This window comes from Oncorhynchus tshawytscha, linkage group LG04, assembly GCF_018296145.1.
Source record: "Oncorhynchus tshawytscha isolate Ot180627B linkage group LG04, Otsh_v2.0, whole genome shotgun sequence".
In the NCBI taxonomy this organism is placed as follows: domain Eukaryota; kingdom Metazoa; phylum Chordata; class Actinopteri; order Salmoniformes; family Salmonidae; genus Oncorhynchus; species Oncorhynchus tshawytscha.
Window position 1 is genome coordinate 10,863,645 of NC_056432.1, and position 25,872 is coordinate 10,889,516.

The 25,872-nt window shown below is 46.8% G+C and overlaps 1 protein-coding gene across 2 annotated transcripts in view; it reads right to left on the reverse strand.

Annotated features, from left to right (window-relative positions):
- Positions 1–25,872, reverse strand: part of LOC112249431 (glutamate receptor ionotropic, delta-2) — a 724,520-nt gene that overhangs the window by 341,853 nt on the left and 356,795 nt on the right. For both annotated transcript variants that reach the window (XR_006083189.1, XM_042320306.1), the window contains exon 3: positions 13,194–13,478. Coding sequence is in view for 1 of the 2 variants with exons in the window: in XM_042320306.1 (XP_042176240.1) it covers positions 13,194–13,478 (285 nt within the window). In the remaining variant the exon portion in view is untranslated. The remainder of the gene's footprint in view (positions 1–13,193; positions 13,479–25,872) is intronic.

Consider the following 25,872-nt stretch of genomic DNA (forward strand, 5'->3'; position numbering starts at 1 on the left):
GGGAAGAGAGAGAAAGAGAGAGGAGGAGTGGGAGAGAGAGAAAGAGGGGAGGAGTGGGAAGAGAGAGAAAGAGAGAGGAGAAGTGGGAGAGAGAGAAAGAGGGGAGGAGTGGGGAGAGAGAAAGAGAGGCGAGGAGTGGGAGAGATAGAGAAAGAGAGAGGAGGAGTGGGAGAGCGAGAGAAAGAGGGGAGGAGGAGTGGGGGAGAGAGAAAAGAGAGGGGAGCAGTGGGAGAGAGAGAAAGATAGAGGGGGAGTGGGAGAGAGAGAGAAAGAGAGGGGAGGAGTGGGAGAGATAGAAATATAGAGAAAGAGAGAGGATGAGTGAAAGAGAGGGGGAGTGGGAGAGAGAGAGAAAGAGAGGGGAGGAGCGGGGGAGAGAGAGAAAGAGAGAGGAGGAGTGGGAGAGAGAGAGGCGAGGAGTGGGAGAGATAGAGAAAGAGAGGCGAGGAGGGGAGAGAGAGAAAGAGAGAGGAGGAGTGGTAGAGATAGAGAAAGAGAGGAGGAGTGGGAGAGAGAGAGAAAGAGAGGGGAGAGAGAAAGATAGGGGAGGGTGGGAGAGAGAGAGAAAGATGGAGGGGGAGTGGGAGAGAGAGAGAAAGAGAGGGGAGAGAGAAAGATAGGGGAGGAGGGGAGAGAGAGAGAAAGAGAGGGGAGGAGTGGGAGAGATATAGAAAGAGATAGGAGGAGTGGGAGAGAGAAAGATAAGGGAGGAGTGGGAGAGAGAGAGAGAGAGAGAGAGGGAGAGAAAGAAGAGGAGGAGGGGGGGAGAGAGGAAGAGAGGGGAGGAGTGGGAGAGAGAGGAAGAAAGAGGAGGAGTGGGAGAGAAAGAGAAAGAGAGGGGAGTAGTGGGAGAGATAGCGAAAGAGAGGGGAGGAGTGGGAGAGAGAGAAAGATAGAGGAGGGGTGGGAGAGAGAGAGAGAAAGAGAGGGGAGGATTGGGAGAGATAGAGAAAGAGAGAGGAGGAGTGGGAGTAATAGAGGGGAAGAGAGGGGAGCAGTGGGAGAGAGAGAAAGAGAGAGGAGGAGTGAAAGAGAGGGGAGGAGTGGGAGAAATAGAGAAAGATAGAGGGGGAGTGGGAGAGAGAGAAAGAGAGGGGAGGAGTGCGAGAGATAGAGAAAGTGAGGGGAGGAGTGAGAGAGAGAGAAAGAGAGAGGAGGAGTGGGAGAGATAGAGAAAGAGAGGGGAGGAGTGGGAGAGATAGAGAAAGAGAGAGGAGTGGGAGAGAGAGAAAGAGGAGAGGAGTGGGAGAGAGAGAGAAAGAGAGAGAAAGATAGGGGAGGAGTGGGAGAGAGAGAGAAAGAGAGGGGAGGAGTAGGAGAGATATAGAAAGAGATAGGAGGAGTGGGAAAGAGAGAAAGATAAGGGAGGAGTGGGAGAGAGAGAGAGAGAGAGAAAGAGAGAGGAGGATGGGGGAGAGAGGAAAGAGGGGAGGAGTGGGAGATAGAGAGAAGAGAGAGGAGGAGTGGGAGAGAGAGAGAAAGAGAGAGAGGAGGAGTGGGAGAGAGAGAGAAAGAGAGGGGAGGAGTGGGAGAGAGAGAAAGAGAGGGAGGAGAGAGAGAGAGAGAGAGAGAGAGAGAAAGAGAGGAGGAGGGGGGAGAGAGGAAGAGAGGGGAGGAGTGGGAGAGAGAGGAAGAAAGAGGAGGAGTGGGAGAGAAAGAGAGGGGAGGGGTGGGAGAGAGAGAGAAAGAGAGGGGAGGATTGGGAGAGATAGAGAAAGAGAGAGGAGGAGTGGGAGTAATAGAGGGGAAGAGAGGGGAGCAGTGGGAGAGAGAGAAAGAGAGAGGAGGAGTGAAAAGAGGGGAGGAGTGGGAGAAATAGAGAAAGATAGAGGGGGAGTGGGGAGAGAGAGAAAGAAAGGGGAGGAGTGAGGAGAGGGAGAAGAGAGAGAGGGGAGGAGTGGGAGAGATAGAGAAAGAGAGAGGAGGAGGAGGGAGAGAGAGAAAGAGAGGAGGAGGAGTGGGAGAGATAGAGAAAGAGAGGGAGGAGTGGGAGAGATAGAGAAAGAGAGAGGAGTGGGAGAGAGAGAGAAAGAGAGAGGAGTGGGGAGAGAGAAAGAGGAGAGGAGTGGGAGAGAGAGAGAAAGAGAGAGAAAGATAGGGGAGGAGTGGGGAGAGAGAGAAAGAGAGGGGAGGAGAGATATAGGAGAGATATAGAAAGAGATAGGAGGAGATGGGAAAGAGAGAAAGATAAGGGAGGAGTGGGAGAGAGAGAGAGAGGAGGAGTGGGAGAGAGAGAGAAGAGAGAGGAGGAGTGGGAGAGAGAGAGAAAGAGAGAGGAGGAGTGGGAGAGAGAGAGAAAGAGAGGCGAGGAGTGGGAGAGAGAGAGAAAGAGAGAGGAGGAGTGGGAGAGAGAGAGAAGAGAGGGGAGGAGAGGGAGAGAGAGAGAGAAAGAGAGGGGAGGAGTGGGAGAGATAGAGAGAGAGAGAAGAAAGAGAGAGGAGATGGGAGGAGAGGAGAGAGAGGGAGGAGAGAAAGAGAGAGGAGGAGGGGAGAGGAGAGAAGAGAGAGGAGTGGGGAGAGAGAGAAAGAGAGGGAGTGGGAGAGAGAGAGAAAGAGAGAGGAGGAGTGGGGAGAGAGAGAAAGAGAGAGGAGGAGTGGGAGAGAGAGAGAAAGAGAGAGGAGGAGTGGGAGAGAGAGAAAGAGAGAGGAGGAGTGGGGAGAGAGAGAGAAAAGAGAGAGGAGTGGGAGAGAGAGAGAAAGAGAGAGGAGTGGGAGAGTGAGAGAAAGAGAGGGGAGGAGTGGGAGAGAGAGAGAAAGAGAGGGGAGGAGTGGGAGAGATAGAGGGGAGGAGTGGGAGATAGAGAAAAAGAAGGGAGGAGTTGGAGGGAGAGAAAGATTCAGAGAGCGAGAGAGAGAATGTAAGAGAGATAATTTCATGACATTTATTGTTGTGCTGCCACCTGACATGGCGGTTCACAGTTTGACGAACAGGGACATCTATTGAGTTAAAGATATGTCAATAAACTCAGAAACAGCTTATTGGAGACCACATTCCACCATTCCCCATTCATATGGACAGTATTTGGTATACAGTACACTACAAAATCATAGTATTACACATTCACTTTTATCACAGCACATTTGCTTCTGTACAAAAATGTTGTAATCGACAGAATTAGCATTTCTCTTTCAGTGTGCTGGAGTTGGACCTGTGTAGTACATTTGTCTCTGCAGCGGTGAGGTGGGCAGCTGTCTCACTGAAGAGGAAGAGGTACATATTATAATTAATCATAGTCAGAGAGCTGACTGGCTGCTCATCTCTCTCTCTCTCTCCCTCCCTTTCATTTCAAGGGGCTTTATAGGCATGGGAAACATATATTAACATTGCCAAAGCAAGTGAAATAGATAATAAACAAAAGTGAAATCTCAGTAAACATTACACTCAGAAGTTCCTAAAGACATTACTCTGCTTTCAAAAGGGAAAATATATTAGCATAAACCTGGATTGTATTTACAATGGTGTTTGTTCTTCACAGGTTCCTTTTTTTGTGGCAACAGGTCATTTTCTCCCTATTTCCTCTCTCTGAGGGAAATATGTGTCTCTAATATGGTCCCTGCATCCAGTTTCCACCTCATTTTTCTCCCTAGCCTGTCCCCTCTCTATCTCACCCTCTCTCCCTCCTCAGTGAGTTTTCTCCATATCCTCTCTCTCTCTCCTCCTTTTCTCCCTACCCCTCCTCTCTCTCTCTCCTTTTTCCCTACCTCTCTCTCTCTCAAGGGCCCTCCCTTTCTCCCTCCTTTTTCCCTACCCTCTCTCTCTCCCTCCCTTTCTCCTCCTCTCTCTCCCTCCTTTTCTCCCTCCCTCCCTTTCTCCCTATTCTCTCTCTCTCCTTTTCTCCCTACCCCCTCCCCCCTCTCTCTCTCCCTTTCTCCCTATCCTCTCTCTCTCTCCCTCCTTTTCTCCCTACCCCCCTCTCTCGCTCCCTCCCTTTCTCCCTATCCTCTCTCTCTCTCCTCCTACTGTTCTCCCTCCCCCCCTCTCTATCTCACCCTCCCTCCCTATCTCACCCCCTCTCCCTTCCTCCCTCCCTACCCACCCCCTATTTCTCAGCTAGGAGGGCAGGCCTTCATTAAACCCATTCTGCAGCTGGGTCACTGGCGGAATGCACAATCCAACTCCCACCAAACATGAGTTCAAAGGTGCCTTCCCAAACGTGGCACTGATTCAGAAATTGTGGGGAAAAGTTGTGTTTTGGTCTCTGAATAAATTGGTTCCGTGGTACACCAATGGCGACTACGTACTTCTATAGCGCTATAGTGTTGCTTTGCATATACCGTGCCTTCAGAGATCATTCACACCCCTTGGAGTTTTCCACATTTTGTTTTGTTAGAGCCTGTCACTGGCCTAAACACAATACCCCATAACGACAAAGTGGAATTACGTTTTTAGAAATGTTTACAAATTAATACAAAATGAAAATCTGAAATGTCTTGAGTCAATAAGTACTCCACTCCTTTATTATGCCAAGGCTAAATAAGTTCAGGAGAAAAACTGCTTAACAAGTCACATAATAAGATGCAAGGACTCTGTGTGCAATAATAGTGTTTATCATGATTTTTGAATGACTGCATCATCTCTGTACCCTACACGTTCAATTATTTCTAAGGTCCCACAGTTGAACAGTTATTAGAAATGGAATACAGCTTAGCACAGGAAAACTCCTAGAGGAAAAGCAGGTTTCAGTCTGCTTTCCAACAGACACTGGGAGACAAATTCACCTTTTAGCAGAACAACCTAAAACACAAGGCCAAATATACACTGGAGTTACAATCAACGTTCCTGAGTGGCCTACTGTAGTTACAGTTTGACTTTAATCTGGTTGAAAAGCTACGGCAAGACTTAAAAATGGCTGTCTAGCAATGATCAACAACAAACTTGACAGAGATTGAATAATTATGTAAGGGTTTTCTTGACTTGAAGGAGAGGCGGACCAAAATGCAGCGTGGTTTCTATTCATGGTTCTTTATGAAGAAAACTATACATGAACAGACTAACAAAAACAAGAACCGTGAAAACCTAAAACAGCCCTATCTGGTGCAAACACAGAGACAGGAACAATCACCCACAAAACCCAACACCAAACAGGCTACCTAAATATGGTTCCCAATCAGAGACAATGACTAACACCTGCCTCTGATTGAGAACCATATCAGGCCAAACATAGAAATAGACAAACTAGACATGTAACATAGAATGCCCACTCAGATCACACCCTGACCAAACAAAACATAGAAACATACAAAGCAAACTATGGTCAGGGTGTGACAAATTATTTAAATAATAATGTGCGCTTATTGTAAAATTAAAGCTCTTAGAGACCAGAAAGACACATCTGTAATCGCTGCCAAAATTGATTCGACCATGTATTGACTCAGGGGTATATATATATATATATATATATATATATATATATATATATAATATTCATTTTTAATAAATGTACAAACATTTCTGATAAAATGTGTTCACGTTGTCATTATAGGGTGTTATGTGTAGATGGGTGAGATTTTTACATATATTTCAATCCATTTACAATTCAGGCTGTAACACAACAAAATGTGGAATAAGTCAAGGGCTGTGAAATTGTTTGACGCCACTGTATGTCTATATGGTGTACATTAGTTGGCTAATAATGTAGTTGATGTGAACAAATGATGACATTTGCCTCATTGTCATTGTCATCATTAAACAATGAACAGATGAATTGCACCTCATTAGATGCTGGGCTGAGTCGATGGTGTAAGGTGTTAGGGAGTATATACACAGCACCAACCAACACAGAGGGACAGGAAAAACAGCCGGATGACTTGACAAACGATCCAGTTCCCGGATGACATCATCAGTCGGGGTCAAAAGTTCAGAGGGTGAGAGTTGGCCTGGAGAGATGCCCATGCGGAGGACGAGGGGAGGAGAACATGCAGGAAGTGTCTACGTATAGGCCACTGTGTCGCCACGGTTTTCAGAGAGGGCTGGGGGGCGGGGCTCGGACTCCACACACCAGCTTGTCTCTTTATTTCGGGAAACGTTTTATGACACATGGAGGGAGGAATACCCAGAGGTCCCTGCTGATGCACACGCCATTTCGGTCGGCAGCTGGGCTGCTGCTGTTTACAACGTGACTGTGTATGGGTGAGGAGGGAGGGAGGGAGGGAGACAGATATCGAATAGCGAGGAAGTAAAAGAGTGTTGCTAATGTGAGTTCTTCATGACCATTACAACTCAATAAAGAAGTGACACTAATGCCCCAGCCGGCAACACGCCAGGCTGCCACTGCTGCTATTGTTGTTATTGTCACCCTGGTTTACATTATGAGACTACAGGAGAATAATACAGCCTGGGAAAATGAACAGAGATGTGTTGGTTAGAGGCACTTTCAATCAGTGAGAAAATACACAGGCGTAATTACAATCCACATTAGTGTCTTCATTATCGTTAGTATTGAGAGAGGGGGTGCGGCGGTCTAGGTCTATACACTCTATATGCTACGAGTCACAGTTCTACAGCGAAGAGAATGTCTGGGGATCATCCACCTTGGTATTGGCTAATTTAATCCCAATCTAGTTATAATATATATATGTATGGATTTACTCTACACAGCAATGTTGTCCCAATATCTCAGAAATTATTATTTCCCTCAATTCTAGCAGAAATGGGCATTACCATGTAAAGTCCTGAGGCAAACTCCTGTGGTGTATCCACTAAGAACCAAACAAAAGCAAATGGACGAAACCTGAATTTGTCCAACAAGAAATGCTTGTTATAGATTTTCTAAAATTACTCACTCCAAATACACGCCAATCGCCAAATGCTAACGTCCATCCACTGAGGCAAAAAGGACAAAAAAATGTAACTGTGCATTTTCTATATTAGTGGGTTAGGGTCGGGTTAGGGTCGGGTGGGGAGCTCAGATTTTCACTTTATCACATATTGTCAAACTGTTGAGGATGGGTTAGGAGTAATTGTATGTGTGTGTGTATCTGTCTGTGCAGATTGAGTGAGGTACAGGTCTCAGGCTGCCTCCATCAATCCCAGAGTAGCTGCAATATCTCTTCTGTGTCTGATGCTTCACAACACACCTGCATTACAATGGCTGCCTCGCACCATAAATCTCCCTCAGAAAATACATTTTCATAATTTTCCCTCTGAAAATAAATGGCTCCCTGTAAATCTGAAAAGCAGCGGAAGTGTTTAGGCTGAGATTTGAGGCTCTTGGCATATTATTATTATTATTGTTGTTGTTATTATTATTATTATTATTTGGGGCAGCAGATTGAATCCCCAAGCTGAAAAGGTACAAATCTGTCGTTCTGCCCCTGAACAAGGCAGTTAATCCACTGTTCCCCAGTAGACGTCATTGTAAATAAGAATTTGTTCTTAACTGTCTTGCCTAGTTAAATAGAGATTAAAAATATATATATACACCGCTCAAAAAAATAAAGGGAACACTTAAACAACACAATGTAACTCCAAGTCAATCACACTTCTGTGAAATCAAACTGTCCACTTAGGAAGCAACACTGATTGACAATACATTTCACATGCTTTTGTGCAAATGGAATAAACAACAGGTGGAAATTATAGGCAATTAGCAAGACACCCCCAATAAAGGAGTGGTTCTGCAAGTGGTGACCACAGACCACTTCTCAGTTCCTATGCTTCCTGGCTGATGTTTTGGTCACTTTTGAATGCTGGCGGTGCTTTCACTCTAGTGGTAGCATGAGACGGAGTCTACAACCCACACAAGTGGCTCAGGTAGTGCAGCTCATCCAGGACGGCACATCAATGCGAGCTGTTGCAAGAAGGTTTGCTGTGTCTGTCAGCGTAGTGTAGCGCAGAGCATGGAGGCGCTACCAGGAGACAGGCCAGTACATCAGGAGACGTGGAGGAGGCCGTAGGAGGGCAGCAACCCAGCAGCAGGACCGCTACCTTCGCCTTTGTGCAAGGAGAAGCAGGAGGAGCACTGCCAGAGCCCTGCAAAATGACCTCCAGCAGGCCACAAATGTGCATGTGTCTGCTCAAATGGTCAGAAACAGACTCCATGACGGTGGTATGAGGGCCCGACGTCCACAGGTGGGGGTTGGGCTTACAGCCCAACACCGTGCAGGACGTTTGGCATTTGCCAGATAACACAGAGATTGGAAAATTTGCCACTGGCGCCCTGTGCTCTTCACAGATGAAAGCAGGTTCACACTGAGCACATGTGACAGAGTGACAGAGTCTGGAGACGCCGTGGAGAACGTTCTGCTGCCTGCAACATCCTCCAGCATGACCGGTTTGGCGGTGGGTCAGTCATGGTGTGGGGTGGCATTTCTTTGGGGGGCCTCCATGTGCTTGCCAGAGGTAGCTTGACTGCCATTAGGTACCGAGATGAGATCCTCAGACCCCTTGTGAGACCATATGCTGGTGCGGTTGGCCCTGGGTTCCTCCTAATGCAAGACAATGCTAGACCTCATGTGGCTGGAGTGTGTCAGCAGTTCCTGCAAGAGGAAGGCATTGATGCTATGGACTGGCCCGCCCATTCCCCAGACCTGAATCCAATTGAGCACATCTGGGACATCATGTCTCGCTCCATCCACCAATGCCACGTTGCACCACAGACTGTCCAGGAGTTGGCGGATGCTTGAGTCCAGGTCTGGGAGGAGATCCCTCAGGAGACTATCCGCCACCTCATCAGGAGCATGCCCAGGCATTGTAGGGAGGTCATACAGGCACGTGGAGGCCACACACACTACTGAGCCTCATTTTGACTTGTTTTAAGGACATTACATCAAACTTGGATCAGCCTGTAGTGTGGTTTTCCACTTTAATTTTGAGTGTGACTCCAAATCCAGACCTCCATGGGTTGATAAATTTGATTTCCATTGATCATTTTTGTGTGATTTTGTTGTCAGCACATTCAACTATGTAAAGAAAAAAGTATTTAATAAGAATATTTCATTCATTCAGATCTAGGATGTGTTATTTTAGTGTTCCCTTTATTTTTTTGAGCAGTGTATATATTATTTGAGGCTGCTCACCAGGAACTGGTGACTATTTAGAAAATACCTTCCCAAAGGGTTATATATAAAATCAGAATGTTTTATTAAATTGTACTAAAAATAAAATCAACTTAATTTTTTTTACTGTAAATGATGTTGCGATTTTAATAAATACACTTTAAATATAGTTGGATTTGATTTGATCATACCATGTACAGTGAGGGAAAAAAGTATTTGATCCCCTGATGATTTTGTACGTTTGCCCACTGACAAAGAAATGATCAGTCTATAATTTTAATGGTAGGTGTATTTGAACAGTGAGAGACGGAATAACAACAACAAAATCCTGGAAAACGCATGTCAAAAATGTTATAAATTGATTTGCATTTTAATGAGGGAAATAAATATTTGAACCCCTCTCAATCAGAAAGATTTCTGGCTCCCAGGTGTCTTTTATACAGGTAACGAGCTGAGATTAGGAGCACACTCTTAAAGGGATGTTACCTGTATATAATCAATCAATCAGATTCCAACCTCTCCACCATGGCCAAGACCAATGAGCTCTCCAAGGATGTCAGGGACAAGATTGTAGACCTACACAAGGCTGGAATGGGCTACAAGACCATCGCCAAGCAGCTTGGTGAGAAGGTGACAACAGTTGGTGTGATTATTCGCAAATGGAAGAAACACAAAATAACTGTCAATCTCCCTCGGCCTGGGGCTCCATGCAAGATCTCACCTCGTGGAGTTGCAATGATCATGAGAACGGTGAGGAATCAGCCCAGAACTACACGGGAGGATCTTGTCAATGATCTCAAGGCAGCAGGGACCATAGTCACCAAGAAAACAATTGGTAACACACTACGCTGTAAAGGACTGAAACCCTGCAGCGCCCGCAAGGTCCCCCTGCTCAAGAAAGCACATATACATGCCCGTCTGAAGTTTGCCAATTAACACCTGAATGATTCAGAGGACAACTGGGTGAAAGTGTTGTGGTCAGATGAGAGTAAAATGGAGCTCTTTGGCATCAACTCAACTCGCCGTGTTTGGAGGAGGAGGAATGCTTCCTATGGCCCCAAGAACACCATCCCCACCGTCAATCATGGAGGTGGAAACATTATGCTTTAGGGGTGTTTTTCTGCAAAGGGGACAGGACAACTTCACCGCATCAAAGGGACGATGGACGGGGTCATGTATTGTCAAATCTTGGGTGAGAACCTCCTTCCCTCAGCCAGGGCATTGAAAATGGGTCGTGGATGGGTATTCCAGCATGACAATGACCCAAAACACACGGCCAAGGCAACAAAGGAGTGGCTCAAGAAGAAGCACATTAAAGTGCTGGAGTGGCCTAGCCAGTCTCCAGACCTTAATCCCATAGAACATCTGTGGAGGGAGCTGAAGGTTTGAGTTGCCAAACGTCAGCCTCGAAACCTTAATGACTTGGAGAAGATCTGCAAAGAGGAGTGGGACAAAATCCCTCCTGAGATGTGTGCAAACCTGGTGGCCAACTACAAGAAACGTCTGACCTCTGTGATTGCCAACAAGGGTTTTGCCACCAAGTACTAAGTCATGTTTTGCAGAGGGGTCAAATACTTATTTCCCTCATTAAAATGCAAATCAATTTATAACATTTTTGACATGCGTTATTCTGGATTTTTTTTTTGTTATTCTATCTCTCACTGTTCAAATAAACCTACCATTGAAATTATATACGGATCATTTCTTTGTCAGTGGGCAAACGTACAAAATCAGCAGGGGATCAAATACTTTTTTCCCTCACTGTATGTTGGAATTGTCAACCTGGCACCATTCACATGGATCACCAGATGCTCCGATGAACATTCTGTTTCTGTATGGATAACTGAGATGCTTACAATAATGATATAGGATGAACTTTAATGTCCCAGAGTCTTAGACACACAGTACTGTTGTACACAAAATAAACACTGTACATTACTGCCAATAAGTGTACATTTGTCACAACTTATGATCTCTCTCAGTAAAATCAAGCTCTATAAATATTAAAACAGCAAACACTGTACAGACTAGCTACCTTGGATCATTTCAAATATTTCTGTAAATATTTTTTAAATAATCAAGAACGGCTAAAAAGCTAAATATAGTTTCTGCCTAAAACGTTCGTACACTCACAGAACTGGATCAGAAGGGATACATGTACAGCACAAGTCTCAACTGTCCAAATCCCATTTTGGAGAGGTGGCTGGGGATTGGTCAGAAGTGGGGCCAATGCTCAACCAATACAAAGGCTGCTTCTATGGTGGTAGCAGACTCTGGTAACGTCCCAAATTGCACTCTATTCCTTATATAGTCCACTGCTTTATAACAAGGGGCATAAAGGGAGCCCCATAGGGCTCTGATAATGCACTATGTAGGGAATAGGGAGCTGTTGGGGATGCAGACTTTGGGGTCGGCTTCCTCTCTACCCCCCCATCAACAACAATGGGCCTACTTAATCATGTGGCCACTCCAGTGTAGCTGTGTTATCGATCCCTGCACATGTTCTCTGCTCGAGGTATGTCGACGTGTTCCACAGTGACTCCAACATCCAACTGGGAATTCACCTGCACTTTGTTTTAACCTGTTTTCCCAGAGTAGCTGTAGCCAGCATCATAGCCTAGGCCTAGGAGGCTTGGTAATATGCAGTCCTGTTGGGAAATGTCCTACTCTAACAGATGAAGTTCCGAGCCCTGTAGGATAGACTAGAGCCCAGTCCCAGATCTCTTTGTGCTTTTGCCTACTCCACTGACAAGCCAAACAGTCTGGCAATTCGGCATTCTCTAAATATGAACATTATATCATTAATGAGCTGGAGGAGAAAGAGGATTTTAGCCTGATTCAATAACCACTACAACTACCCTTCAATCACACATTTGGTGATTGTTTATTTTTTTGGTTCCACATATCGTATTTGTCATGACAATTCCATAAGGAGATGACAAAAGAACCCAGGCTAGATAGAGTGATAAACTCTGATCTGGAACCCAGGCTAGTTAGACTTATAAACTCTGATAGGAGCGACACCTCTGTGAACTCTCAAGCCCAAATCCCCCGGTACACAGACACAGAACTCCTATCGTTTTCTGTCTTCAGATTGCACCACTAGACCTAAACAAAATAGAGGAGTGGGCAACCCAATTCAATTTATACATACACACTGTATTATCCCCAATTTACACATACACACTCCAGAGTCCCCAAAGCCAGACAAAGACGAGGCGATGCGTAAGAGAACATTGTCACATCTCAAAGAGCTCAGGCTTAGAGACTGGTACGGTTAATACCTTGGATAGGAGCATCTTCTGGTGAATGTGGCGGGCAGCCGCAGAGAGTCGTTATAGCACTATACAACGCCACAGTGCAACTGGCAGTGTGAGACCCAAAATGGTTCTGAAGGATGTTCTTCTGGGAGCCAAACTTATTTAGCCAGCCTTGATGCTTTTAACCTGGTGCAGTGGACCATGGGAGATAAGCTCCATAGGGATAGACGGGGGAGGTGGAGATGAAGCTGCCTCCCTCCCACACACAGGACCGGACATACGGATCTACACACTTACACATCTAGTGATAAACAATCCCTATCTCTCTGCCTCTCTCTCTCTTTCTCTCTCAGGCACATACACACACACACACACATAAAAACACATACACACAGACACTCCCTCCCTACCTCCCTCCCTCCCTCCCTCCCTCCCTCCCACAAACAGTATGTACACATATAATGCAGTGTAATGAAGGTGGATGGAGATGGTGGGGAACATTAACTATGTTGGTGCATTGACTCTGGTCCTCCAGAATGCAGGGAGTTCAGGCCGTTATCCATTAGCATGCTAATGTATGCCAAGCTGCGAGTCCATCAGATCTCCATCACACATCTTCATACATCATTGAATCCGTCCCTATGAATATCAGCTATAGTGCATCCCTCCCCACTTCCTACTCTCTGCACCCCCCTTCTCAGCATACCTGGGTTCACATACTATTCAACATTTTTCAAATACTTTAAGAATGTTTGCTTAAGCCTGCGAGGAGTGCCAGGTGGGGGGGGTTTGCCTCTTGAAACCTTCCCATTGGTTCCATTGCAAAAGGCAAGGTCAATCGAGCACAGATACTGTATTAGAAATGATTTTGAATAGTATATGAGCCCAGGACCGCTTCCCTCTCTTCCCATAACACCACCGTCGGCCGATCCTTACCGTATTCCTGGTCGTAGAAGATGATGAACTTCTGCCAGCTGTACTCGTTGACCACTTGGAGGATGACGTCGTTGAGGTAGACGGGCGGGCGAACGAAGAGGGTGTAGTCGTCCTGGCGACCGCGGCTGACGAGAGGACAGCTGGAGCGAGGGGTGCCGGCGGGGGCACGCTGGATGAACAGGTGCGGGATGTGCATGGCGTCCGCCAGCGTCTGCAGGGAGCCCGCCGACATACAGCCAACTGAGCTAATAAGAGCCAGGATCCCCCTGTTCATCAACTCACAGGCTGCACAGTGGGAGATAGAGAGGGAGGTGGGGGGGAAGAGGGGGGAAGGAGGGAGGGATTAGGGGAAGAAAGAGAGAGAGAGAGAGAGAGAGAAAGAGAGAGAGAGAAAGAGACAGAGAGAGAGAAAGAGAGAGAGAGAGAGAGGGAGAGAGACAGAGAGACAGAGAGAGAGAGAGAGACAGAGACAGAGACAGAGAGAGAGAGAGAGAGAGAGAGAGAGAGAGGGAGAGAGAGAGAGAGAGAGAGAGAGTTATTATAGTTCTCAAACTGAGTCAGAGAAAAGGGTATAGTTATGGACATACAGTAATGACATATACACACTGTGCCACTCTTTTCTTGGAGGAATCTGGATTATTACTGTATGATAAAATTGTTAGCTTAAATCAGGAGCCAGCAGCAAAAGCAGGGGCTGATATATGATTCTTCTATCATTTTAATTACCGTGCTGGAACAGTGTGAATATCATTCCTTCCACTCCATTTAGAGATTCCTTTAAAAGCGATATTTTTAGAGACTGTGTGAATTCTGTGGCTATGACCAGGCAAGTCATTACTGGGACACAGACTGACACAACCGGAGTAGCTATGTATGTATGTACTGTATGTATGTACTGTATGTATGTATGTACGAATGCACGCATATAAGCACCCAGAAACACACAACACAAACACACACCCAGACAGCCACACACACATCTACCCTCCTAGTTCTGGGCTGTGTAGCAAGGCCAACAACACCCCACCCACAACCACACACATATCTTTCCACCTACTCACATACGCACACACACACACACACACAATTAAACACCCACGCCAACAGGAAGCATCTGTGACAACACCAGTGTCCCTGTGCATCACAGCCTCCTCTCATCTCAAAGGAATTCGACTCCACGCTGTGTGTATACTCGGCTGAATCAGGCTATTTTAAAAGCGTACCTCTAAGGCCGTGTAGCCTGGCCAACAACACCCTACCTCCAACCTCTCCTTCACTACTCCCTTCGTCCCCCACCCCCTCACCACATGAGCCTGCCTGCCCACTCGTCCCTTGCACCAGCTCACTCCCCAGGACGCACGCTGACACTAGACACCAACATTCATCTCACTTCTAACGCTGGTTTTCTTGTCACAGAGTTGGGAAGGTGAAACATGGAGTGGCTAGTGGAGCTGTGATGCAGAGTAATTTGCCAACTCTGACAGATAAATAGAAGTGTCAAGTAAGGGTGTGCTAGAATAGAGGAGGCAGGAATAATGTTGCTAAGAAAACCTGAACAAAAAAGGAGAGAGAGAGAGAGAGAGTGAAAGAGAGCTAGAGAGAGAAAGAGAAAGAGAGAGAGCGATAGAGAGAGAGAAAGACAGAGAAAAAAGAGCTAGAGAGGGAGCGAGAGAGAGCTAGAGAGAGAGAGAGAAAGAGAGAGAGCGATAGAGAGAGAGAAAGACAGAGAAAAAAAGAGCTAGAGAGGGAGCGAGAGAGAGCTAGAGAGAGAGCTAGAGAGAGGAGCGAGAGAGCTAGAGAGAGAGCTAGAGAGAGAGCTAGAGAGAGCTAGAGAGAGAGAGCTAGAGAGAGCTAGAGAGAGAGCTAGAGAGAGAGCTAGAGAGAGAGCGAGAGAGAGAGAGCGAGAGAGAGAGCGAGAGATAACAAACTCCCAACAGCAGAACTGCCATTGGAGGAGCAAGGATCTCTCTCTCTCTCTTTCTCTCTCTCTCTCTCTCTCTGTCTTTCTGCCCCTCTCTCTAGTTCTCTCTCTCTTACTAAGGCACAAGGCACCAAGGTTAACACAGCCGACACATTTCTTATTAATCATCTTATGTGACTAGAAAAGTGATGATGTGGTGTAAAACTTGACAAAAAGTTATCCAACATTTTTTTTCTCATAAACTTTAGAGTTGAAATACTCTTGAAGGCTGCACTTTATAAACTCAGCCTTGAATAATGAATCAATCTTACAATATATAATTACTTATAAACTGGGCGGTTCAAGCTCTGAATGCTGATTGGCTGACAGCTGTGGTATATCAGACTGTATACCACGGGTATGACAAAACATTTACTTTTACTGCTTTAGTTACGTTGGTAACCAGTTTATAATAGCAATAAGGCAAATCAAATCCAAATTTGTTTGTCACATGCGCTGAATACAACAGTGAAATCCACCTCAGGGGTTTGTGTTATATGGGCAATATTTTTTATTTTTTTTATTTCACCTTTATTTAACCAGGTAGGCCAGTTGAGAACAAGTTCTCATTTGCAACTGCGACCTGGCCAAGATAAAGCATAGCAGTGTGAACAGACAACACAGAGTTACACATGGAGTAAACAATATACCACGGCTAGGGGCTGTATCCAGGCACTCAGCGTTGTGTTGTGTTTAAGAACAGCCCTTAGCCGTGGTATATTAGCCATATACCACACGCCTTCGTGCCTTATTGGTTAAGTATAAAACAGACTATGTGGTTTTGTCAGTATTGAATTAGTAATGGCATCAACGACACATAATTTTTTTCATTTTAAGGGGCAATCTATGATTGGTACATTAATGACACTTTGGCTAGAAAATGATTACAACTGCCTTAAAGAGTATTTCTCTGATTGATTAATGGACGTTATGGACCTAATGCAGTCTTTTTTCATCTGAATATGCTTTGCTAACCTAGTTCGTTAACATGTAGGGTGATCACTTAACCAGCCTCGCTTAGTGGCGTCATGGCTTCAGTGGAGGATAGCCAGGCTAATCGTCATGGCTTCGGTGGAGGATAGCCAGGCTAATCGTCATGGCTTCTGCGGAGGAAAGCCAGGCTAATCGTCATGGCTTCGGCGGAGGATAGCCAGGCTAATCGTCATGGCTTCGGTGGAGGATAGCCAGGCTAATTGTCATGGCTTCTGCTGAGGATAGCCAGGCGAATCGTCATGGCTTCGGTGGAGGATAGCCAGGCTAATCGTCATGGCTTCGGCGGAGGATAGCCAGGCTAATCGTCATGGCTTCGGTGGAGGATAGCCAGGCTAATCGTCATGGCTTCGGTGGAGGATAGCCAGGCTAATTGTCATGGCTTCTGCTGAGGATAGCCAGGCGAATCGTCATGGCTTCGGTGGAGGATAGCCAGGCTAATCGTCATGGCTTCGGCGGAGGATAGCCAGGCTAATCGTCATGGCTTCGGCAGAGAATAGCCAGGCTAATCGTCATGGCTTCGGTGGAGGATAGCCAGGCTAATCGTCATGGCTTCTGCGGAGGATAGCCAGGATAATCGTCATGGCCGGCGGACGATAGCCAGGCTAATCGTCATGGCTTCGGCGGAGGATAGCCAGGCTAATCGTCATGGCTTCGGTGGAGGATAGCCAGGCTAATCGTCATGGCTTCGGCGGAGGATAGCCAGGCTAATCGTCATGGCTTCGGCAGAGAATAGCCAGGCTAATCGTCATGGCTTCGGTGGAGGATAGCCAGGCTAATCGTCATGGCTTCGGCGGAGGATAGCCAGGCTAATCGTCATGGCTTCGTTGGAGGATAGCCAGGCTAATCGTCATGGCTTCGGCGGAGGATAGCCAGGCTTATTGATGGACTTTGGAGGATAGCCAGGCTAATCGTCATCAAACCCTTAAGTCAGCGGAGGATAGCCAGGCTAATCGTCATGGCGGCATGGCGGAGGATAGCCAGGCTAATCATTGTCATGGACATAGTGCGGCAGAATGAAATAGCCAACTGTACTGGTACCAGGTAACAAAAATGAAAAACTCAAGGTTGGAGGATAGCCAGGCTAACCTTGAATCATGACTTCAGAGTACAGGATGAGTCCCAGGAGTCGTCATGGCCAGTTAACCAGGGGCTAGGTGTGTGTGTGTGTGTGTGTGTGTGTGTGTGTGCGTGTGTGTGTGTGCGTGTGTGTGTGTGCGTGTGTGTGTGCTGCAGTCACATGAGAGTGGGAGGAGGATAGCCAGGCTAATCGTCATGGCTTCGGCGGAGGATAGCCAGGCTAATCGTCATGGCTTCGGCGGAGGATAGCCAGGCTAATCGTCATGGCTTCGTTGGAGGATAGCCAGGCTAATCGTCATGGCTTCGGCGGAGGCTAATCTGCACTTATTGAGAGACTTTGGAGAATTAGCACCCTCATCTCTCACATCAAACCCTTAAGTCAGCAGGGATCTCAAATCTTTTCTCATTAGCGTACGTTAACTCCTTAACCGCGGCATGGCGCAACCCGGACCACCTTGTTACATCATTGAAACGTGCGAGACATAGTGCGGCAGAATGAAATACAACAACTGTACTGGTACCAGGTAACAAAAATGAAAAAACTCAAGGTTGCAATGGACAACACACAACAACCTTGAATCATGACTTCAGAGTACAGTTCACTTGAGTCCCAGGAGTAGCATGGCCAGTTAACCAGCCAGGGTTTGTTCCAACTAGGTGTGTGTGTGTGTGTGTGTGTGTGTGTGTGGTGTGTGTGTGTGTGTGTGTGTGTGTGTGTGTGTGTGTGTGTGATGTGGTGTGATGAGGTGGGTAGTGTGTGTGTGTGTGTGTGTGCTGGGTCTAGTGTGTGTGGTGGTGTAGTGTGTGCGTCTAGTCGTGATGGTGTGTAGATAGCCCTGCCTAATGCTGCAGTCACATGAGAGTGGGAGTGAAGTGACTGCAGACTGTTCTACAGAAAGGCCCCATTTACTCCAGACAGGGGAACATGAGAGAGCTCAATAACATGCTCTGCTGCAGACAGAGCTCTCCACCTCGCTCACTGTCAACTCACCTACCCAATACACTTACTACCATACAGTATGGGGGAGTGAGTGTGTGTGTGTGTGTGTGTGCACGCACCTCTGTGTAAGTGTGAATGCGTGTATTTCTGTGTGTGCGTTACCTGAATGCCTGCACATACGTCAGGATGTTTCTCTTTGTGTGTCTGTGTGAGGCTGTCTGAGGCTGGGTCTAGTCATGCTATTGATGGTGGTGTAGATGAGGCTGGGTCTAGTCAGGTTATTGATGGTGGTGTAGATGAGGCTGGGTCTAGTCATGCTATGGATGGTGGTGTAGATGAGGCTGGGTCTAGTCAGGTTATTGATGGTGGTGTAGATGAGTCTGGGTCTAGTCATGCTAAGGATGGTGGTGTAGATGAGGCTGGGTCTAGTCAGGTTATTGATGGTGGTGTAGATGAGGCTGGGTCTAGTCATGCTATGGATGGTGGTGTAGATGAGGCTGGGTCTAGTCAGGTTATTGATGGTGGTGTAGCTGAGGCTGGGTCTAGTCAGGTTATTGATGGTGGTGTAGATGAGTCTGGGTCTAGTCATGCTATGGATGGTGGTGTAGATGAGGCTGGGTCTAGTCATGCTATGGATGATGGTGTAGATGAGGCTGGGACTAGTCATGCTAAGGATGGTGGTGTAGATGAGGCTGGGTCTAGTCATGCTAAGGATGGTGGTGTAGATGAGGCTGGGTCTAGTCATGCTAAGGATGGTGGTGTAGATGAGGCTGGGTCTAGTCAGGTTATGGAAGGTGGTGTAGATGAGGCTGGGTCTAGTCATGCTAAGGATGGTGGTGTAGATGAGGCTGGGTCTAGTCAGGTTATGATGGTGGTGTAGATGAGTCTGGGTCTAGTCATGCTAAGGATGGTGGTGTAGATGAGGCTGGGTCTAGTCATGCTAAGGATGGTGGTGTAGATGAGGCTGGGTCTAGTCATGCTAAGGATGGTGGTGTAGATGAGGCTGGGTCTAGTCATGCTATGGATGGTGGTGTAGATGAGGCTGGGTCTAGTCATGCTAAGGATGGTGGTGTAGATGAGGCTGGGTCTAGTCATGCTAAGGATGGTGGTGTAGATGAGGCTGGGTCTAGTCATGCTAAGGATGGTGGTGTAGATGAGGCTGGGTCTAGTCATGCTAAGGATGGTGGTGTAGATGAGGCTGGGTCTAGTCAGGTTATTGATGGTGGTGTAGCTGAGGCTGGGTCTAGTCAGGTTATTGATGGTGGTGTAGATGAGTCTGGGTCTAGTCATGCTATGGATGGTGGTGTAGATGAGGTGGGTCTAGTCATGCTATGGATGATGGTGTAGATGAGGCTGGGACTAGTCATGCTAAGGATGGTGGTGTAGATGAGGCTGGGTCTAGTCATGCTAAGGATGGTGGTGTAGATGAGGCTGGGTCTAGTCATGCTAAGGATGGTGGTGTAGATGAGGCTGGGTCTAGTCATGCTAAGGATGGTGGTGTAGATAAGGCTGGGTCTAGTCATGCTAAGGATGGTGGTGTAGATGAGGCTGGGTCTAGTCATGCTAAGGATGGTGGTGTAGATGAGGCTGGGTCTAGTCATGCTATGCTAGTGGATGAGGAGAGTATAGTGGGGAAGTGTAAGAGACTAGGGGGGGGGTTGAGGACTGTATCATGTGGAAGAGGAAAAAGGGAGGAAGAAAGGAGTTGGGATCGGAATAGGCACTAAAGAACCTTTGCCTGGTGTTTGGGGCGGAGGCCCCCGGAGGCATTTTGAGCTTTGCTATTGGTCTCTTTCTTTGCTGGCTTTCTCCCACTTATGGAGACTCTTTGGGTCGGATCGCTTAATATAAATGGCACCAGAGATGTGGGAAATAGGAGTGTGTTGTGTGAATACAGTTGAAGTCGGAAGTTTAAATACACTTAGGTTGGAGTCATTAAAACACATTTTTCAACCACTCCACTAATTTCTTGTTAACAAACTATAGTTTTGGCAAGTTGGATAGGTCATCTACTTTGCGCATGACACAAGTCATTTTTGCTTGACATCATGGGAAAATCAAAAGAAATCAGCCAAGACTTCAGAAAAAAATTGAGACCTCTACAAGTCTGGTTCATCCTTCAGAGCCATTTCCAAATGCCCGAAGGTACCACGTTCATCTGTACAAATAATAGTACGCAAGTATAAACACCATGGGACCACGCAGCCGTCATACCGCTCAGGAAGGAAACAAAAATAGAATTGTTTGGCCATAATGACCATTGTTATGTTTGGAGGAAAAATGGGGAGGCTTGCAAGTCGAAGAACACCATCCCAACCATGAAGCACGGGGTGGCAGCATCATGTTGTGGGGGTGCTTTGCTGCAGGAAGGACTGGTGCACTTCACAAAATAGATGGCATCACGAGGGAGGAAAATTTTGTGGATATATTGAAGCAACATCTCAAGACATCAGTCAGGAAGTTAAAGCTAAATGGGTCTTCCAAATGGACAATAGCCCCAAGCATACTTCCAAAGTTATGGCAAAACAAAGTCAAGGTATTGGAGTGGCCATCACAAAGCACTGACCTCAATCCTATAGAACATTTGTGGGCAGAACTGAAAAAGCATGTTCGAGCAAGGAGGCCTACAAACATGATTTAGTTACACCAGCTCTGTCAGGAGGAATGGGACAAAATTCACCCAACGTATTGTGGGAAGCTTGTGGAAGGCTACCCAAAATGTTTGACCCAATTTAAAGGCAATGCTACCAAATACTAATTGAGTGTGTGTAAACGTTTGACCTACTGGGAATGTGATGAAATGAATAAAAGCTGAAATAAATGTTTCTCTCTACTATTATTCTGATATTTCACATTCTTAAAATAAAGCTGTGATCCTAACTGACCTAAGACAGGGAATGTTTACTTGGCTTAAATGTCAGGAATTGTGAAAAACTGAGTTTAAATGTATTTGGCTAAGGTGTATGTAATTTCCGACCTTAACTGTATAGGACAGGTAATCAAGGAGGTGTTGGAGTCCAGTTGAGTGTCATTATGCGCTGATGCGCGTAACGATGGTGACAGGTTTGCGCCATAACGAGCAGCATGGTGACCTAGAGGCCGGAGAGGGAGCACACGTGACAGCTAGGTTCTCCATGCTCAAGGAGATGGATTCTCCCAGCTCCTTCTTCTTTGGTTCGGAAATACAGTAATGAAGCCAAGGGTATGCATTGTCTACGGCCTTCGGATGGGCGTCTGACCTCTGTGGTGGGGGAGATGCGGGAGTGGACTGCAGAGTTTTATACTGATTTGTATAAGGCAGAAGTGTGTGATCCTATGTGTGCTCAGGTTTTGTTTGCAGAACTAAGCTCTCTTTGGCACAGAGGGATGAATTGGACATTCCCCTGTTGTCCCATGAACTGGCAGAGTCCGTAACCCAGATGTTCCCCGGCCGTGCACCGGGGGTCGATGGACTCCCAGTGGAGTTTTATAAAGAATTCTGGGGAATAATTGGACTGGATTTCTTTTGCGCATTGCATAAGTGCGTCGGGGAAGAGTCGGCGATGAGCTGTCGTCAGGCAGCCCAAAAAAGGGGACTTGTGTGAACTTAAGAACAGGAGGCCTGTGGCATTACTCTGTGCGGACTACGAGATATTTCCCAAGGTCCTCTCTAACAGACTGAAGTCCCATCTGGACTCTATAGTACACCAGAACAAGACATATTGTGTACCGGGACACTCAATCACGGACAACATGTTCTTAATCAGGGACATGTTGGACTTGTCGAGTGGTTCTAACTTTGGACTAGTCTCTTTAGATCAAGAGAAGGCTTTTGATGGTGTGGACCATGAGTATCTGTTTAATGTGATGTCTGTGTTTGGATTTGGGGAAAGGATTTTGACCTATGTGAAGATGTATGTTGTATGCTGGGGCGTCATGTATGGTCAAGGTGGGAGGGGCTCAGTAGGCCAGTCTGGGTGAGATGGGGAATTAGACAAGGTTGCCCTCTATTGAGGCAGTTATATACACTAGCCATTGAGCCTTTTTTGGGCCTGCTACAAAGGAGACTGCAGGGAGTGTGCTGGACAGACATGGGTGTGTTGACAGGCATAGCAGTGTCAGCGTACGCAGATTACATTTCTGTGATGGTCAGGATATGCAGGCACTAGAGACGAGTCTGAAGGTGTACGAGGGAGCTTCGTCAGCTAAGATAAACTGGGCAAAAGTGGCATAGTGAAACTGGAGAGCAGGGAGGCTGCTTTCAGACTAAAGGCGGCGCAGAGACTGCTGTACCATACTGATGTCGACTGGAGGGAACCAGCATGCGCGCTGCTGATGAGAGCTGGAGGATTAGGGTTGGACCAGCAGCTGTTCCTCATGAAGCTGGAGAGGCTGAGTACAGCAGGCCTCTCAGACTTTCACTCTGCATTGTTGAGGCCCTGACAGCTATTAAGGCCCACACAAGAAGGGGGTGTGGGAGGAGCCTATCTTCCACAACCTAGCCATCCCTTTGAGATCGGTTCAGTCGGCCACCCTGAAGAAGCGACTGACGGCAGCGGGTTTACTAAGGCTGGGTGACCTGCGACTGCTGGGAGAGAAGGGGTTGATGGAGCCCTGGCCACTAACAGCTGGTTGGCATGGGTTGAATCACAGTGAAACTGTGATTCATGTGTTTTCTGTGTGCACCAGTTAATGCCATTAAAGTCTCTATTGGAACGTCTGTGTGAGAGGTTGGGGGTGGGTTTTACTGTTGGGATGTTTATAATGGGGTACAGGTATTCAAATAAGGAGAAGGCCAAATGTGTTTTGTTGAATTTTCTGTTTGCTCAGGCAAAGTTGGCTATTTGGCTAACAAGGAGGAACAGGGTCAAAGGTGGGGAGGGAGGGTAACAGACCCTTTACTATTGTTTAATGGGATGGTCTCTGCGCGCCTTAGGGTGGAATTTGAATTCTATAAAATTATAAAAAGTGTGAAGATGTTTCAGGAGATATGGTGTGTTGGGGGGGCTGTCTGTATAGCTGGGGAAGATGTTTCAGGAGATATGGTGTGTTGGTGGGGCTGTCTGTATAGCTGGGGAAGATGTTTCAGGAGATATGGTGTGTTGGGGGGCTGTCTGTATAGCTGGGGAAGATGTTTCAGGAGATATGGTGTGTTGGGGGGCTGGGGGCTGTCTGTATAGCTGGGGGGGAAGATGTTTCAGGAGATATGGTGTGTCGGTGGGGGGCTGTCTGTATAGCTGGGGAAGATGTTTCAGGAGATATGGTGGGGGCTGTTGTATAGCTGGGGGATGCTGTCTGTCTGTATAGCTGGGGAAGATGTTTCAGGAGATATGGTGTGTTGGGGGGCTGTCTGTATAGCTGGGGAGGTGTTTTGGATATATGGTTGTAGAAGTGGTGAGATGTTGGTTATTTTAATGTGTGGTGTTGTATCGTAGGGTAGAGGGCAAGGTGAGTATGGTACATGTATGCAGCACTGGATATATTTTGATGTTTTATTTTAAAACTTCTTCGGGATCGGTGTCCCTTCCACGGGACAGTTGAGCTAACGTAGGCTAATGCGATTAGCATGAGGTTGTAAGTAACAAGAACATTTACCAGGACATAGACATATCTGATATTGGCAGAAAGCTTAAATTCTTGTACATCTAACTGCACTGTCCAATTTACAGTAGCTATTATAGTGAAATAATACCATTCTATTGTTTGGGGAGAGTGCACCATTTTGAAGATGAAAAGTTATTCATAAACAAATTAGGCACATTTGGGCAGTCTTGATACAAAATTTTGAACAGAAATGCAATGGTTCATTGGATCAGTCTAAAACTTTAGACATGCCATCTAGTGGATTCAATCTAGCAACCTTTTGCTTACTGGCCCAATGCTCTAACCACTAGGCTACCTGCCAAGACAAAAAGTCAAAAATCTCTGTCTCTCTCGCTCTCCCTCTCTCTCTCTCTCTCTCTCCCTCCCTCCCTCTCTCTCTCTCTCTCTCTCTCTCCCTCTCTCTCTCCCTCTCCCTCTCTCCCTCCCTCCCTCTCCCTCTCTCTCTCTCTCTCTCTCTCTCTCCCTCTTTTGCTCTCTCTCTCTCTCTCTGCATGCTGGGAGTGATTGGTGCATGCTGGGAATTGTTTGAGTGAAGGAGTGCGTGTGTTGTGGAGAGTTAGATATTCACAACTTTCTTTCGGTTTGCTATTTCTTGGTGGCATTTTTTTTTTTGTTGATGCATGATTAACGTTATTATTTTTGTTGTGGTAGAATTAAGTATTTTGTTTTCGTATCGAAATTACCCTGATTTTGGCGGGGATGGCAGCCCGAATGGGGATGCCGTCCCTGTCACTTCGGCATGGCTTTAGGTGTGTTACTGAAGCTGCTGTCACAGTGGAGGAGTTTCTGGTCGCCGTAGGAGAGAAGGTAGGCTATGAGAATATTGCGTATGCATCCCGGATGAATAAAGCTGTGGTGGTATTTCTTAAAGAAGAGTGTCTAGTTGATCGGATGGTTGAGCATGGTGTACTTCTTAAAGGAATGTTTATTCAAGTTACGCCGCTTTTTTCTCCGTCAACAAGGGTAACGATTTCAAATGTACCACCGTTTATTCCTAATGAGTTATTGGAGCGCGAGTTATTGCGCTTTGGGAAGTTCGCCAGTTCAATTAAGGTTGTCCCGTTGGGTTGCAAACACCCGGCGTTGAAACAGGTAATGTCATTTCGGCGACAGGTGTTTATGTTTTTGGACTCACCGGAGCAGACTTTAGAGTTATCGTTTAAAATCAAGTATGACAATAGATTGTATATGGCTTATGCTAGTACGGGTAGTCAACGGTGTTTTGAGTGTGGGGATGTTGGTCATAAGCGACATGCTTGCCCGAAAAGGGAGAAGGCAGAGGGAGGGGCACAGGTGGTCATCGTAACGCCTGGGCCCACTGATGTAGGGAGAGGTGGACCGACAGCGGTAGAGCAGCCACAAGCACCTGTTGCTGAGGAACAAGTTAACCGTGTTGAGGGCACGGGGTTGCAACTTGTATTAGAAGGAAATGTTATGCTACAGAAAAGTATTGTTGTAGAAGGTAAGGATGTATCTGAAGAGCCAGTTCCTCAGACTGGTGAGCAGGTGCCCAGTATGAGTGCTGGGGTAAAGGAGGGGGTTCATGTGGAGCTAGGCTCCCAGGGAGTGGAGGAGATGCCCACTACGAGTGCTGGGGTTCATGTAGAGCTAGGCTCCCAGGTAGTGGAGGAGTTGCCCACTACGAGTAATGAGGTACAGGAGGGTTTGCATGTGGAGCTAAGCTCCCAGGTAGTGGAGGAGATGCCCACTACGAGTAATGAAGTACAGGAGGGTTTTTCATGTGGAGCTAAGCTCCCAGGTAGTGGAGGAGATGCCCATTACGAGTAATGAAGTACAGGAGGGTTTTCATGTGGAGCTAAGCTCCCAGGTAGTGGAGGAGATGCCCACTACGAGTGCTGGGGTTCATGTGGAGCTAGGTTCTCAGTTAGTGGAGAAGATGCCCACTATGAGTAGTGATGTTCAGGTGGGGCTAGTCTCCCAGATAGTGGAGGAGATGCCTGGTACGAGTGATGAGGTGCAAGTGGAGAGTGTTGAAAGGGATGTGGTAGAGGGGAGTCAGTTGTCTGTGTTCTCAGCTGAGGAGGATCAAGAGAAGGATATGGATATCTCTTTAGATATGACAGCTGCTGGTACGGACTCAGTTTATGATCTAGAGGAGGTAAATG